The sequence below is a fragment of the Indicator indicator genome, chromosome 5, assembly GCF_027791375.1.
Source record: "Indicator indicator isolate 239-I01 chromosome 5, UM_Iind_1.1, whole genome shotgun sequence".
NCBI classification, from domain to species: domain Eukaryota; kingdom Metazoa; phylum Chordata; class Aves; order Piciformes; family Indicatoridae; genus Indicator; species Indicator indicator.
In genome coordinates, this window is record NC_072014.1 from 3,512,803 (window position 1) to 3,529,782 (window position 16,980).

The 16,980-nt window shown below is 40.9% G+C and overlaps 1 protein-coding gene across 1 annotated transcript; it reads left to right on the top strand.

Moving 5' to 3' along the window:
• Nucleotides 1–4,014: 4,014 nt before the first annotated feature.
• ZC3H15 (zinc finger CCCH-type containing 15) lies at nt 4,015–16,423 on the top strand. Its single transcript, XM_054381020.1, has 10 exons — nt 4,015–4,117; nt 6,143–6,244; nt 9,162–9,273; nt 11,060–11,212; nt 12,255–12,346; nt 13,065–13,247; nt 13,895–14,041; nt 14,197–14,301; nt 14,545–14,671; nt 15,641–16,423. The coding sequence occupies exons 1-10, from the start codon at nt 4,040–4,042 to the stop codon at nt 15,832–15,834; spliced, it is 1,293 nt and encodes a 430-aa protein (XP_054236995.1). The 5' UTR covers nt 4,015–4,039; the 3' UTR covers nt 15,835–16,423.
• Nucleotides 16,424–16,980: the final 557 nt, after the last annotated feature.

Here is a 16,980-nt window from a genome sequence, read left to right on the forward strand (position 1 = left end):
ACAAGACACTTCACTTACCATACAAGATGCTTAAAAGGCTTCTAAGAACAGTTTTGGGTGCAGATTGTACCAGAAACTCCTAAGCTTCATGAGGGACAGAAGACACAGAAGACACTTTGCTTACCATATAAGATGCTTAAAAGGCTTGTAAGGACATTTTGTTGTCTGATTACAGAAGAGCAAGTTTGATTACCTCTATCCCATTAGATCATTTTCAATACATGCCTTGATATTAAGAACAGCCTTGGGTGCAGATTGTACCAGTAACTGCTAAACTTGGTGAGGAACACAAGACTCTTTAATTACCATACAAGGGGCTTTAAAGGGTTGTAAGAACAGTTTGTTTTCTGATTACAGAAGAGCAACTTATTTCCTCTGGCCCATGAGATGATTTTCTATATAAACACCTTGATATTAAGAACAGTTTTGGGTGCTGATTGTACCAGAACCTGCTAAACTTGGTGAGGAACCCAAGAGTCTTTATTTACCATACAAGGTGCTTAAAATGATTGTAAGAACAGTTTTGGGTACAGATTGTACCAGAAACTCCTAAGCTTGGTGAGGAACACAAGCCTCTTTACTTACCATACAAGGTGATTAAAAGGCTTCTAAGAACAATTTGCTGTCTGATTACAGAAGAGCAAATTTGATTATCTGTGGCCCATTAGATCATTTTAAATATACATGCCTTGATATTAAGAACAGTTTTGGGTACAACGTATGAAGCTCTATCATAGCAAGACTTAAGCATCTTGCCCAGAATGAGAAAGAAAATTTTTGTTATAGTCACTGAAATAGATGGATCTTAAAATGTGTTACCAGCAACTCGCATTTTGATATTGAAAGACTTCATAAATCAAAAGGTGTCAAACTTGGACCAGCACATGTTCCCTACACTTTCCCCTTTTTTCCAAAGCATTTTTTTCCTAGTCATTCTAGATGAGACAGGTGCTACTCATAAACAGCAAACAGTACCAATGTTTTGCCTTTCTTCCTGTTGCAGAAACTCCTCTATATGTGGGAAGAAAAAAAGCCATGAAAACCCATCTTGTGAAACTAAAAGCTGTACTGCTGTCACGGCCAGAGAAGATGGTATGAGAAAACATCAGTGCACATCCAGCCTAAGAAGGTCCATGGGATTTTTGTACCAGAGCACAATCCTACTTACACAGTTGGAGTCAATTTGGGATTGTTTCACCCGTTCAAAAAGATTTGTGACATTCTTGGTGGAACTCCATCATGGTTTGAGCTAGAACAGAACTCATTCAGTGATTTGACTTTTCATCTCAGTCTTTTCCACGTTTGTGCACTTTCTGAACTTAAGGGTGTATTTTCGCAGACAGTATCTGCTTCTAGAAGAGATAATACTTGAGGTTGATAGTTGCTAGCAAGGATTGGTGTGCAGAATAGCTCTTGCTTATACCTGTTCCTATGAAGGCCAAGGTTGCTGCCAAACTTTGTGGACTATGTTTGGGTGTACTACCTTCATAGAGGAGCAGACAGGACAGGTCATAATGACTACAAAGCTGAAGGATCACAATGGCCAAGCTCTCTTGTTTTTTGTCCAGGGAGGATTCCTTCCATTCTGCCTTTGATCAGAATCATTCCTGAATTCATGTGCATTCCTGAATTCATGTCTGCTGCTGAGTCAAGTCTGAGACCTCCCCAGTGCCTGCACAGTGATGACAGTGATATTGTGTTAGATATTCGTTTGTATAGATTTCTTTTTATCATTTTCATTAAAGCTGCTTTAGTTTCCCAACTCATCAATCTCTTCTCCCCTATTCCCTTTCTCTTGCCCATTGGTGAGGGAGAGGGGTTAACAGTGTCTATCATTTGTCTAGTGGCTAGCCCAGCCTCAACCCTTGAAAAACCGAAACCCAGCCTTGGATTTCTGCAGACAAATGAAAAATTTGTCATTTGTCTTCCCTCAGGCAGGCAACCGCTATTTCCCACACTCAAACCTGACCCATTTCTCACAGCGTGCACAAATTACAATGTTTCTGCAAACGGAGACATTGTATTTACAAGTGTAAGTATCAAAGTTCCACTGGGCGGTAGGCAGCAAATGTTCAAACATCCGAGCTCTCTGTAGTACCACAGTATCACACTACATTAGTGTGCTGGTTTGAGGCCAGACAGAACATCTCTTGCCCCGAAAGGGACAAAAGAATGACACACACAAACGGATTGAAGAGTGATGGAAAGTTTAAATGGAAAACCGATTGGTGAAGCTACAAAATACTACAAAGCATAGTGGCAAAGAATACCCCAAAGCATAGAGTCCCTTACATAATTCCCAGAGGCTTCCCAGTCCTCCCTTCTCCCACCTGAGGGTATACCCAAATCCCCAGGGCTCTTTCTCCACACACACACACACACACACCCCTCACTGCTAGGCAAGTCTCAGGCTGGCCAGGTCTGAGACTGCCCCCCGCTCCATTCTCCTCCTGGCATTAGGCCTAGACAGGCCTAAGAGGCCTTGAAGATACTCCCCCGGCATTACCCGATAAGAGAGAGCATCTCCCACAGGGGCAGAGAGGGGAAAAAGAGGAAGAGAATGACTCTGCAGATGGCCTTATAGGGTGCAGGATTTATGGGTAGAAATACGTCGTTTCCTGTGTCCACCCCTATTGGGTGGGCACCCAGGATACCAGAGGTGTATTTCATGCAGCAGTAGCAGGGGGCACCCAGCCTAAACTGCCACAATTAGAGGTCAGAACGGACCTCCAAAGATCATCAAGTCCAACCCCCCTGCCAAAGCAGGATCACCCAGGGTAGTTTGCACAGGTAGGTTTTGAATGTCTCCAGAGAAGCAGACTTCAGAACCTCTCTGGGCAGCCTGTTCCAGGGCTCAGTCACCCTCACCATAAAGAAGTTTCTTCTCATGTTGAGGTGAAATCTTCTGTGTTCAAGCTTATATCTGTTGTGTCTTATTATTGCACACCACCAAAAAGAGCTTGGCCCCCTCCACTTGACCCCCACCCCTCAGATATTGATAGACATTGATCAGATTCCCTCTCAGTCTTCTCCAGACTAAACAGCCCTCTCTCTCAGTCTCTCTTCGTAAGAAAGATGCTCAAGTCCCCTAATCATCCTCGTAGCTCTCCGCTGGATTCCCTACAGCAGTTGCTGCCTCTCTTGAACTGGAGAGCACAAACCTGGACACCCTTGTCCTTAATTTTCCCTTCCGCCTCCACAGATTGCACATACGTATCCAACCATCACCCTGCACCCGTCGAGGCAGTCACTATACTCTTCCTGGCTGCTTCCTGATCACCTCCTTGAATCCTTGGAGCTGGCAGAGGTAGCGGCAGGCAGCCCAGAAGGACTGCTGATGTTTAGCTGGGGTCAGGCACTTCATGGCAACAAGTTCAAGACCCTGCTCTCTAGCAGGGTACTGCCCCTGGAAGGGGTAGCAATGAGATGCCCCATCCAACCACTGCTCTTGAGCAGAACCAACCACCATTCCCACTGTAGAGCCGTTCCCTAAGCACCAAAAGGCGGCTCTCCCAGTGCCGGACATGGACTCAGCGAAAAGCGCCCTCGGGGACTACCATTAGCTCTCACTCAACCATTTCCCCTGTGAACCTAGTACAACCCCCGCAGAAGGCGTGGACGGGGACTTCCACACCTGTTACTCCTCACAGCCATGTCCCGACCATTAGCGTGCGGCCGTGAAGGAGCATTTCCAGTACCCAGCGAAAGCAACGCTCTGCAGAACAAGAGCATCTCCCCAAGTTAGCCCCCCCACCTCCCGAGAAAAACTACCGGTCTGGGGAGGGGCCATAGTGACGTCACAATGGCGCTTCCGCCGCGGCGCCGCGCGCTGCTTGCCGGGAGATAAAAGGGCTCTCGTTCCCTGCCCTGCTCCCGTCGTGCCCCGCGCCGCCTTCCCAGCGTGCCTTGCGGCTGCCGGCGTTCCGAGCGGACTCCCTTGCGCCTCCCCGGCGCCGGCGGCTCCGTCCCTTTCCTTTCCGCTTTCCCCGCGGCCCTGAGGCTCACAGGCGAGAGCTGAGACCGTTCCGCCCTCCCCGCCATGCCCCCCAAGAAGCAGCAGCAGCCGGCGGGGGGCAGCAAGAAAGCGGACCAGAAAAAGAAGGAGAAGATCATCGAGGTAAGGCGGGTAGGGCCGCGCCGGGCCCAGGGAGCCGCGGCTGAAGCCAGATGGGTCGCTTTTACGCCGTGGTCCTCTCTCTGCACCTGTTTCTTTTTGCCTTTTCCTTTCGTACGCGGGCAGCTCATTCCCTGCGCCCTTCTCTGTTAGTCTCCCTGCTACGGGGACACGGACGCTGCTGCCGGTCGTAGCCGGTCTCCCTGAGAGGCCGCCGTCATGGGCCGCGGGCAGGCCCCTAGGCCGTCTCTTCGGCTGAAACAGACAACGAAAGGGTCATAAAACCAAAAACTTTGTGTGGGAGGAGGGGGAATGCGCACACGTACCTTCTTAGGGCCGCAGCCTAGGCCAGAAGCAGCGTTCTGGGGGATGCTGGTTTTTTGCGGCCCGGATCTGTCAAATGACAGACTGTCGCCCTTTAAACTGTGCTGTTGGACGCTGGGCTTTTTAGAGTGAGGTTTGAGTTTTCAGCCTCGGCGTTTTCAGGGCATATCTGAAGGTGATTTGACATGGGAGTGCTCCTTTTTTTGTTTTCCCTTTCTTATCTCCGTTTCTGTGTCCTGTATGTGCCTTTTCGAGTCCAGACTTGTGAGATGTAAATCTCAGTCGGTTTAAAACGTGTGATTTGTTTGCGTGATTTATTAACGATTATTTATTACATAATTGAAATACAGAGGGATTACATTTTTCATGTGGCATTTGCCACAGAAATCAAGTATGTGAGTGATCTGTATTCTTTCCCAATCATTTTGACAAATTGCAGACTTCTCAAATTAACATGAAGTAACAGAGAACTATCTTCTGTTGATACGGGATATGCTGCTAAGGAAAATAGGCTGGTTGTGGAAACTTGGAACTGTTTGTTCCGCAATTCTGTTATAATGTCTTTGCATTGTTATGGTTTCCAAAAGTATGTTTGAACTGTGGTGTTATCAGTGGATGAACATCTGCTACTTGTTCCTGGAAGGAAAAAGGTGTTGATATCAACTTAAAGGCATGAATAGGTGTGTAATGTTGGTATTTCTGCTTCAGATGCCCAAAAGACAGCTCACTTCCACACGAGTTTTTATGAATGGGTGTCAAGATGAAGGTGGTAGTGCCCAATAATAGGACAAGGAACAGCTGGTATAAACCGGAACACAGGAAGTTCCACCTCAACCTGAGGAGAAACTACTTTCCTGTGAGGGTGACAGAGCATTTGAGCTGGCTGCCCAGAGAGGTTGTGGAGTCTCCTTCTTTGGAAACTTTCAAAACCTGCCTGGATGTGTTTCTGTGTGGCCTGCCCTAAGTGATCCTACTTTAGCAGGGGGCATTGGACTAGATAATCTCTACAGGTCCTCTCTAAGTTCCTAACAATCTGTGATACTATGATTTTTTTGCTTAGTTTTGATATGGAAACCTGTCTCTTAACAATAAAACTGGAAATATAGAGGAAGGATTGCTCCATGCAGTAAACAAATTTCTTGCAGTGGAATTTAGGAAGTACAAACACTTGTGTAGACTTGACCTAGGGGAAGGATTTCTACTCAAGTTAGTACACTTACAAAACGGAAAGCTTCAAAATAAAAAGTAACATGTTGCATGTGGTAATAGCCATATGTGTAACAAATATATATGTGAATACTTGAATGTAAAAGTAATAAGTGACTTTACGTAGATGAGGGAAAAAAACAAGATATATGGCTATTCAATATTCCTATTTTCTTCAGATGTCACTTGGTTAGATACTAAAACTTCATGTCCTTTTGCCTTGAAAGGCCTGAAAAAGCTGTATGTATATGCTCACTCAAATACTGGGACACAAATGAGTCTGGTGATACAAGTAAGAGCTTGCTCAGAATCAGCATTTAGTAGGTTCTTTGAAAAGCCAATCTGAAAGGTCTAAATATTGTCCATACAGTTTCTGGGGTTGCTTGTGTGGCTAGAGGAAATAGTCTGTCTTTGACTGAAAACCTGAGAGAAGTGGCAAATCTGTTTTGGTAACAAATTTGTTTTGCTTAATGTGGCTGTCTTTATCTCCTGGTTTAGGACAAAACATTTGGCCTGAAGAATAAAAAGGGTGCAAAACAGCAGAAATTTATCAAGGCTGTGACTCACCAGGTTAAATTTGGTCAGCAAAATCCACGTCAGGTAAGCATTTATTTTGCAATGTTTTCATACTGTATAGTCAAATCATTTTTCACTCCACGTACAGATTGTGATTTATTACTGCAGTAGAAGGAAGATGAGTTATGTGCCTGTGACTGGCACAGATTTAGCTAATAGTCTTCTTTCAAAGATTGTCTAGACGAGAGTTATATGTTTGTGTAATGGTATGTAATTATTTGTCTTTTTCTTTTTAATTCCTACCTAATCTAAGAAATAGTGAACAGATTAAAATAGGAATTAATTATTACTAATATTGGAATTGGGAAAATATTAAAGAAAGCATAAGTCCTTATGTGCTGCTTGTTGTGCTTATGGAAGTATTTATCATTTTATGGGGAAACAAATCTGGTAAGTCTGCTTCTATTTGCCAGATAGGTGAAAGAAAGTGAAATTTTTGAGCGCCTCTGCTCTTTATGTTGAAGTAAAATGTGATGTAACTGAGATATGTTGTTTAATTTTTTTTTAAGCAAAAGGCATGAATGTTACAGAAATAAACTATAATGAAAGTGAGCCAGGTCTTTGATTCCTGCGGTGTTAGGGAAGCTGATTAAGCACTTACACAGCATTCTGGTCTATGAATAAACGTGTAAAATAATTATATTTGTGTTAGATAAATCCATGATGTCATAGTTTGTTCAATTCCTTACATAACATAAGAAGGAGCTAAGAAATGTACAGTGCAGCTTTAAATGTCGAGCTAATTTTTGGGTCCTTAGATGTAGTAGGTTGGTGTAGTGGAAGGGACTGCTTGATGTCACTTTAAAAACACAGCATTTATCAAATAGTTCTTCTGAAATTTGTGTGACATCCCTCACATCCCTCAGTCTGTAGCATGAATAGGAATACCAGCATGTAAATTACTCAATGTGAATGAATTTGGTTCTCAGCTGCATGCATCTGTTGACTGGTGCATGTAGGTTTCTTCTGATTTTTAGACCTCATTACACATGTTTTTACTTTGTGAAATAGTTGTCAGTTAGGGTTGTCCCTGAGAGAGAACAAACACTTCAAAGCAGTTTTTCTTGTGTCCTGAGATACAAATGGAAATGCTGTTCAGGTTTTATTTTTATTGTGGTGGTGTTAATGCTTCCGTGGTTGTTTGTTGGAGAATTTTTGGGGTATCTTTTGGGGTTTTTTGTGTTGGTAGTTTGGTTTTTGGGTTTGTTTGTGGTTTTTTTTTTTTAAGAGGTAAGGTTGGTTTTTTCATGCTGCTAGAGTCCTAGGGTGAAACAAAAGCATTCTTTCAAGTACTGAGTTTTGTAGTTGATGTGTGTAGGTCTGCATATCATGTAAAACAGGGGTTTTGAACTTTGAATATGAAAACTAATCATGTGTGTAGGTCTGCATATCATGTAAAACAGGGTTCCAATATGAAAAGTGATCAAACTAATCAGTTCCTTTTAAAACAATTCAGTGTGTTTTGCCAGTTTTACCATAAGAAGAGAGACCCTTATTAAATATTATTCTGTATTTTACCAGTAGAGGACCCCACATATTTTTATAGTGGTGTTCCTCTTACTGGTGTCCATTGAGGATAAGAGTCAAATCTATTAACGTTTCTTCCGTGTCCTCTTTCATCTCTCTTCATCCCTCTCTACCACTCTGGTAATAGGGTACAGGCCTTTTCTGGCTTATCCAAAAAGGGTAAAGCAATCAGTTATTTTTTCTTGTCAACAAACTGTTACTTTCCTAGGTGAGTCTGTTTTCCAGCCCTTGGCCCTTGTGCTTATAAAACAAATGCTCTTTTCTTACAGACCACTGATTATCAATAAAATATTGATATTAATTCAGACAATTGGTGTTCTAAAAGCATCTCCCAGATTCTGTGGACAGGTTTGCTGGAATTGCTATTGGTACACCTGAAGAGAAAGAGCAAAGCAGCATGTAGGGAAGTAAGGATAGAGAGGCTTTTTGCATGGGTCTTCAATTAACTTCATTGTATAGCTGCATTGCTTGTGTGTCACTAAAGAGCAACTAACTTCTTCTCTCCTAGACTCAGTATCTTTTACTTGATTTCCTAGCCAATACTGGTGGAGTAGCTAGAGATAACTGTGTCATCTAATGGTACCTACTTAGATCACATTTCTGTATCAGGAACAGTGTGGCCAGCAGGACCTGGGAAGTGAGTCTCCCTGTACTGAGCAGTGCTGAGGATGCACTGTAAATACTGTGTTCAGTTTTGGGCCCCCTCTCTACAGGGACACTGAGATGCTGGAGCAGGTCCAAAGAAGGGCAGCAAAGCTGGTGAAGGGTCTAGAACACAAGCCTTCTGAGGAGCAGCTAAGGGAACTAGCGTTGTTTGGAGAAAATGAGGCTGTTGGGAAAACCTTCTCACTTGGTATGACTACCTAAAACGAGATTGGAGTGAGGTGGGTGTTGGCCTCTTCTCCCAGTTGAAAAGCAACAGAATGAGAGGAAGTGGCCTCACGTTGTGCCAGGGGAGGTTTAGTTTGGATATTAGGAAAAATTTATTCACTGAAAGAGTGAAGACTGCCTGGGGAAGTGATGGAATCACCATCCCTGGAAGTGTTCAGAAAACATGTGGATGTGGTGCTTAGAGATGGGGTTTAGTGATGGACTTGGCAGTGGTAGATTAAGGGCTGTACTCAGTCTTGGAGGTCTTCTGCAACCTTAGTGATCCTTTGACTATGATCCTACCAGCATCTTGTATCTCTATTCAATTTGGTATCTCTTCTGTTTGAAAGTCAATGCCACTAGATGGCACTGGCCATTTGTGCAAGGGCAGGAAGGCTGAGAAGTTCAGGGATCATAGGTTCTTTTCCTTCTCTCCTTGTATGTTAATTTAGAATGGTTTGCTATTTCGATGTGCAGTTCACATGAAGTGAGTAATGGCATTCTAATTGTATATTGCCTGACTTCAAATTTGGGGTTGTTCTAGGCTGCTCAAAGTGAAAGTGAGAAGAAGTTAAAAAAAGAAGATAAGAAAAAAGAATTACAAGAATTAAATGAACTCTTCAAGCCTGTGGTTGCTGCACAAAAAATTAGCAAAGGTATGAGTAACTGAATGCTCTTCACTTATGTTCTCTTATTCATATATCTACTTCAGGTAAAATAACTCTTCAAACCCAGTTAGTAGATCATTAGAGTATCAAAAGCTACCTTGAGGTTGTCAGGATAGGTAGAGATGTTTTGCTTTTAGATGTTTCTGGGTGAGTGGCATGATGATTTTATATTTTCGTTATGGAATTTATTTAAAGCAGCCTGTCTTTCCAGGGAAACATAAACATCCAGGAATTACAAGGAATACAATGTAACTATTGTCTTCACAGGAAGCTTGTGTTAAATCAGAACAGTAAAAATGTTCCAATTCCTTCTGTTTCACCTCACAGTTAACAGGACTTGGTTTCAGAAGTGTCCTCACTTGAAATCAGCTATTGAACAAACTAGTTTTGTGATGAAATGTAAGCTTAAGTGTGTTTGATACTTCTAGGAGACTCTACAATTGTCTGTCATGTGGAAAGAAAAAAAAAATCATACTTTTAGGAGTAAAGTAAACGTTATCAACTCTGCTTTATTAATCTGCATAATAATTTTTGACTGAACAAAAGTGATTTCTATGTATGTTTTTAAAGCAAACTTGATACTTGCTCATTGTGGCACTTAAGAGCAACGAAGGCCAGTTTTCTGTTTATGATCTACAGTGCTCAGCTTCTCCAAATGAAGTAACTCTTGATTTCGAGTTATTTCAGAAGACTAATATTATCCTAATTAAAGCTGTGGCTTTCTACTGAAATTGCCAACAGGGAGAGCTGTATTCCTGCAAGTTGTTCCAGGGATCCCTGCTGTGTTAAAAACTAGACTTTTAGTTAAGTTTTTAACCAGGTGTTGCTGTGCATACTCTAGGCACTGGTGACTGGCACCAAGCATCAAGTCAGCAAGTAAAAAATTCCAGCTTAAAGTCTTACAAGAGTACTTCATTGATATTACAACTAAAATATTTCTGATTTAGTTACCTCATAAATAATTTTCTGCCTGCTTTCATTTTTCTCACCTAATGGACAAATAATTCCTTTAGTGGGATGATACTTAAACTGTGGTTAGGCTGATTGAGTAGTTCATGCTATAATAGTTAATGGGCACAAATGAGAACACAGGAAGTTCCACCGAAACACAGGAAAACTTTTCCTGTGAGGGTGTTGGAGTGCTGAGCAGGCTGCCAGGACAGGTTGTGGAGTCTTATTCTCAGGAGAGGCTCAGAACCTGCCTGGTGATCCTGGGTCACCCTACTTTAGCAGGCAGTTGGACTAGATGGTCCTCAGAGGTCTCTGTAATTCTGAGTTCCTTATTGTGGGGTCTGAACAACCATCTTATTTCTTCTGTTACAGAAAATGGTCTGAATGAGTGCAGGTTAAATAATTCTAATTGATTCTAGCTGGTTGTTGGTATATTAGGACAAGACTGACATCCCAAAAAGGCTTTACTGTGGCTATTTTTGAGGCAAAAATAGCTTCTTGTATAGGGAAGAAGTGGTATCTTGTGGGTATGACATTATACAAATGAATAATTAACTCAGGCACACTGCTACTGGTCTCTCTTTACATAGTCAAGTGCAAGGTTTGGTACTTAATGGAAATATCATGCCCTACAAAGTAAACAGGACATGTTTAGAACACAAGGTATTTATGTGGTTAAATGTCACCTCAACTTTAATTTTGAAAATGTTTTCATCCTCTCCAGGTCTTAAATGTTATATCATCCTAGACATTGTTCTCAGTTTTTTTGTGTACAGCTTTTGCTTAAAAATAGTATTAAAATCTTACAACTTTCTTTCCTCAGGTGCTGACCCCAAATCTGTAGTTTGTGCTTTTTTCAAGCAAGGGCAGTGCACTAAAGGGGACAAGTGCAAGTTTTCCCATGATTTATCTTTGGAAAGGAAGTGTGAAAAACGAAGTGTCTACATCGATGCAAGAGATGAAGACCTTGAAAAAGGTAAAATACTTCTAGAAAAAGAGCACTGAACTTTTCTGGTTCTGGAACTAGATTTTTAAGAGTCGTCTTGTGTTTATAATCTTGGAGAGCCTGGTCAATGACCAAGGCAACTCATGCCACCATGTTCAAAATTATGTCCAACAGTGAAACTTGCTTTAAAAAGCATCTTAATAGGTATTCTTCAGACCTTCTCTAGATAAAGAGGCATGACCTAGTGATGCTAGATTGTGGTTTTCAAATTCTGCTATGTAATGTATTAGGTCATACAAGCAGCAAGTTGTGCAATAATTCATCTTTCTTGTAGTTTTCTTCTGAGTTCTGTAAAATGGAAATGTCAAGAGGAGGAAATGTAATAAGCAACCACAGTTGCCTCCTAGAACTGTTAGTAGTGGTTGTCAGTTGCACACAGATCTGGGAATCAGGATACTTCGGTATTTTTTGGTGACTTTCTTTTCTTTCCCCAAATCCCTTGTTGGCTAAGTGTTCTGGTTAGAGATTTTGTAGTCAAAATGATTTATTTTTCCACAGTTCATCATGTCTTGATCTTTATTTGACTTTTAGCTTCTATCATCCTAAATGACTTTGATAGGATCCCATAAATTCACTGCAGCTGTTACCATTAGTGATTTCTCATTTTGAAGGAGCCTTCTTGTAACTTTAACACAGGAAATTTGGTATTGTCTCTTTTTAATCTCAAGGTTATATTATCTGGATTTCTCTCTGAAGCTTTCTTTTCAGTCATCTTCCTTTTCTTTTCCATGGTCCACACTTGGTAGGGTACAGATGTCAGACAAATCATTTTAGTCTTTAACTGAGGCACACTTTATACATGTCAAAATACGAATTTCTAAGGCTTTCAAGGAAATTTTCTTGTGAGCAGCATAGGGGAGTTTCAAGACTGTAATCAACCAGAATCTGTTTTCCATTCTATAAACCAATTAGAAAGTAGGAATTGCACATTAAAACTGACACTAGGGAGAAAAGTTGATGGCAATGTTTAGTATTTGGAATTTTTGTGAAACCATCTGTTGTCTTTTTCTAGATACAATGGATAACTGGGATGAGAAGAAGCTGGAAGAAGTGGTGAACAAGAAGCATGGGGAGGCGGAAAAGAAAAAACCCAAAACTCAAATAGTATGTCCCTCTTTTTTAATTTTTAATTGAGCTGTAGTAGAATTAACTGCAGATGGGCATTAAATGAGTTTCTTAGTCAAAGGGTTTTTCAAATGGAATATTGGAAGAATATTCTGAGTATCCAGTTTGTGATAGTACTTCTAATAATATATTTTCAAATAAGTAAAACCCCATCTCAGAGTTCTTGAAGTTGTAAGATATTTTCTCATGTAAAATAAAATGGATAGTAGATGACATGCTTTCAAAACTGACATGCTAATTAGTAATACATCTAATCACAGAATGATAGGAGTTGGAAGGGACCTCGAAAGATCATCATGTCCAGATGCCCTTTTAGGGCAGGTCACACATGAGCACATGCAAGTGGGGTTTGAATGTCTCCAGAGAAGGAGACTCCACAACCTCTCTGAACAGCCTGCTCCAGTGTTCTATTACACTCACGGTGGAAAAAATTTTTCCTTATGTTCACATGGAACCTCCTGTGCTCCAGCTTGCACCCATTGTCCTATCGTTGGACATCACTGAGCAGAGCCTGGCTCCATCCTCCTGACACTTGCCCTTTACGTATTTATTAGTAACAATGCATATCACTTTTTCTTCAGTTTTCAGCACAACTGCCTTTGAATTCCTGTACTTCTGACACACAGTAGCTTTGCATGAGTGTAAATTGATGGGGATGAAAAGAGAACATGGTGCTAGTAACTATTTTTTTACACAGGTCTGCAAATATTTCCTTGATGCTATTGAAAATAACAAGTATGGATGGTTTTGGGTCTGCCCAGGTGGAGGAGACAACTGCATGTATCGCCATGCTCTCCCTCCTGGATTTGTATTAAAAAAGGACAAGAAGAAGGAGGAGAAACAAGATGAAATTTCTTTAGAAGATCTAATAGAAAAAGAGGTAAAGTTGTGAGACAGGTACCTTTTGGTGTGGTGTTTGTTCTCCTTACTCTGAAGAGTGTTTTTATAGCTATATGAGCTAGGGTGAAGGATGTGTGGGATTTGATTCATACTGTTGAGAAACTATTACCTAGTAAATAGATGAAACTACAGCAGCATGTTTTGTGGAGGTGTTGCTAATTGTTTTTTTAGGAGGCATCTATTTCTTGCTGCTATTTCTCCTGTACCTGTGGCAACTGTGTCCACAGGCCTTTCTCGCTGCCAGCTCAATGCCTCCTTAGTTCTTACACAACACTGAGGAAGCAGCACCAAGGGACCAGGGCATTCTGAAGGGGTTATATATTGCTGCTCTGCTTATTTCTGTCACCGGTGTCTGGTGGTATCAGTTTGAGAAGAACCTGAGCTAGCTTTTGTTGGTTTCTCCTCCTCTTTCCACATTACCTTTCATATCAACTCATTTTACTAACTGAGAAATTGTTTGTTGAGTCAAACTTTTAAGTTGATGGTGAATGTTTAACAGAGGTGAGCATCAAGAAGGAATTAGAAATAAATGTTTTCTATTTTTTTCCTGGTAAAGAGTAATGAAATCTAGTTTGTTATAGCCTTTGGAAACCATTTCTAGCATTAATCAGTCTCTTTACTTGACAGCGTGCTGCCTTAGGACCAAATGTTACCAAAATTACTCTAGAGTGTTTTATTGCGTGGAAGAGAAGAAAAAGACAAGAAAAAATTGATAAGGCTGAGCAGGATATGGAGAGGAGGAAAGCAGATTTTAAAGCTGGCAAAGCACTGGTGGTACGTTCTGCAATCCGATTGTTAATGTAAGAAGAAAGAGTAAATAAGTTTTTATAATAAGGTAGTTGACCTTTTTTGGTTTGTTTTGAAGCTTGGGGGGTTTGCAGTATAAATTCTATGAAGTGACAAATGCAGATTTCTTCTTCTGTGAACAGATCAGTGGACGTGAAGTATTTGAGTTCCGGCCGGAGCTGGTCGATGCAGATGATGAAGAGGCAGATGACACCCATTATGTTCAAGGAGCAGGAGAAGATGATGAGGTAAAGAACAGTATTTACTTGGGTAATGATTTGAGTTGCATTTAAGTTTGATAAGTTCGAATTTGAGAGCTCCTAGAGTGCAGTTAATAAGCATGATTCCTAAATTTAATACTGCTACAGGGTATGTTTTGTTGAAATTTTGATGGCAAAATGAAGAACAAAAAGATTCTGTAGAAAGCCTACAGAAACAAGGCTTTCTGTAGAAAGAATAATTCATGCAGAGCATCTTGATTTATTTTTTAGATGGAAGACCCTGTGTGCATAAATGATGTTGATTTGAACCTGTATGTTCCAAAGGCTGTAGATGAGACTGGCATTACTGTGGCCAGTCCTGAGCGGTTCAGCACATACAGCGCCACAGAAAAAGATGGTAAGCTGACTGTTGAGGCATGCATGATGCAGGATTGAACTGTAACAGCTTCCCAAAAGGAAGATGCAAATGCTTTAGCCATCTGCTGAGAAGTATGTGTCTAAAAAAGAAGGGTGGAGGAGTGAAATTACTAGCAATAATAAATGTGATAACATTTACTACAAGGTTTCTGTTTAGTCATTGCACTTACTTAAGTTTAAGTAGACAATAGTGTTTATGGCTGCTCCAGGTAAATCCTTAAAATGTTCCTTCTGGCGGTTTCCCTTTTGTTCTTCCAGATTTACTAAATTGAATGAATTATATGAATAAAAATTCAAGCTTTTATTTGCATCTTTTAGCTAGCTTAAGTTAGCTTGTAATTGGTTAGAGCAAAATCTTGATATTGGTGGCTTATGAAATGCATACCCTGATCTTCAAGACACTAAGTGCAATCTAAGTAGGAGCACCTTGTAAGGTTTGGCTCAGTTAGGAAGTTTGGAATTCAAAGACTTGGGATTTTTAGTTATTTTTTTCAACTTGCTTTAATAGTTGATGATCCAGACCTGAGTATTTATCAGGTACATGCAATTTAACCACTAGAAGTCTACTTAAAATTCAAATGACAATTTCTTTATAGTCTTAAAACTTTAAAGCCTGTTTAGTTTGATTGTGAATTAGTAATGTCTTCAACTTTTGGTGCACAGTAATAATCCAAGGAACAGTGGACACAAACTTGAACATAGAAGATTTCACCTCAATATGAGGAAAAACTTCTTGACAGTGAGGGTGATGGAGCATTGGAACAGGCTGCCCAGAGAGATTCCAGAGTCTCCTTCTCTGGAGACTTTCAAAACCCACCTGGATGCATTCATGTGTGGACTACCCTGGGTGATCCTGCTTTGGCAGTGGGGTTGGACTCGATCTCTGAAGGTCCTTTCCAACCTCTAACATTCTGTGATGCTGAAATACATATAATTTTGTTTTTTTCAGATAATAAATTGAGTGAAGCTTCTGGTGGTGATATAAACAGCAGTGAGCAAAATGATTTAGAGGAGGACGACAATGGAGATGTGGAGTTGGAAAATGGCGTAATTGATGCGGTTCCAGTTGATGAAAATCTTTTTACTGGAGAGGACTTGGATGAACTAGAAGAAGAACTAAACACCCTTGATTTAGAAGAATAAATTGAAAGCTGAAGTGAGGAGTTAAATCCATGTGACAAAGTGAAAACTGACTACGTTTTTTCTCCTTTTTGACTAGAAATTCTGAAATGGGAGGTTTGTGGTTACCCAGCTGATTCCGATGGGCACGTCATATACCAGGAATATTTTCCTTCAATCTCATCTACTCCCATCTTGACTATGCTCACAGTAAAATATTCAGAGTAGTTGAGAATTACCTGACAGCTGAATTTGCAGAAAATGAGATTATACTTTCAACTAAAAGTAGGAAATGTTAACTGCTTTGCCAGTATGCAAGCATGAGTGGGCAATCTGATACCAGGTACAGTATATAAATCCAAGCATACATTCTTCACCAGAACTGCATTCTTACTAGAGATTGTGTTGATTTAGAAACTGCCTGAAGTGGTTTTTAGGCAGTGTACTCTAATGGAGCTGAGGCAGTTTATGCTTCTTGAAATGGTGATTTAGCTTTATTTGATCAGCTGGATACTGAAGATTGTGAACTGGTACATCATGCAGTACAGTATGGTGCCCTCTGTTTAAGTAATGTTTTAAACTTTCCCACCGCCTTTTGCCAACAAAATTGTAAATAAAGACTGTCAACCTTAAAACACCTGTGTTGATTTTTCTCTGTTAAGTTAGGATCTCAGACCAAACTGTTAATAACTCCCATTTTCTAATACAGTGCTAAACCATTTTTCTCTGGCCAGTCCTGATACTGCAGTCATGGTGTTGGCTTCAGTTAAATTAGGGCTACCTGCCATTGCAACTTGTGTTGGTTTTTTCCCCCCTCAAGATTCTTGCAGTGTAGAATTCTGCAGCTGACTTTTTTTCCCCTACTGTTCTTACCTCCTGCTCATCCATTAACTGATTCAAGACATACTGTAGGTCACTCATTGCTATTTCAGTCTCGTTCTTTCTCCACTGTATTCAGTATATTAGCTAAGACTTCAAGCTTTGCGGAGCAGGGATGTTATGGTCTAAAAAAAACCCGCCTGTGATGTCTTTGGTGTTCTGTTAATAACACAAAGTTTTGCAGTAGTCAATTGCCTCAGAGTGATGCTGTGCCCTGGGTTGTGTTCTCTGCAGAAAGTACTTGCTGCCAGGTTGCAGTGAAGTCAGTGTGTCTTCTCTAAAGCTACTGAA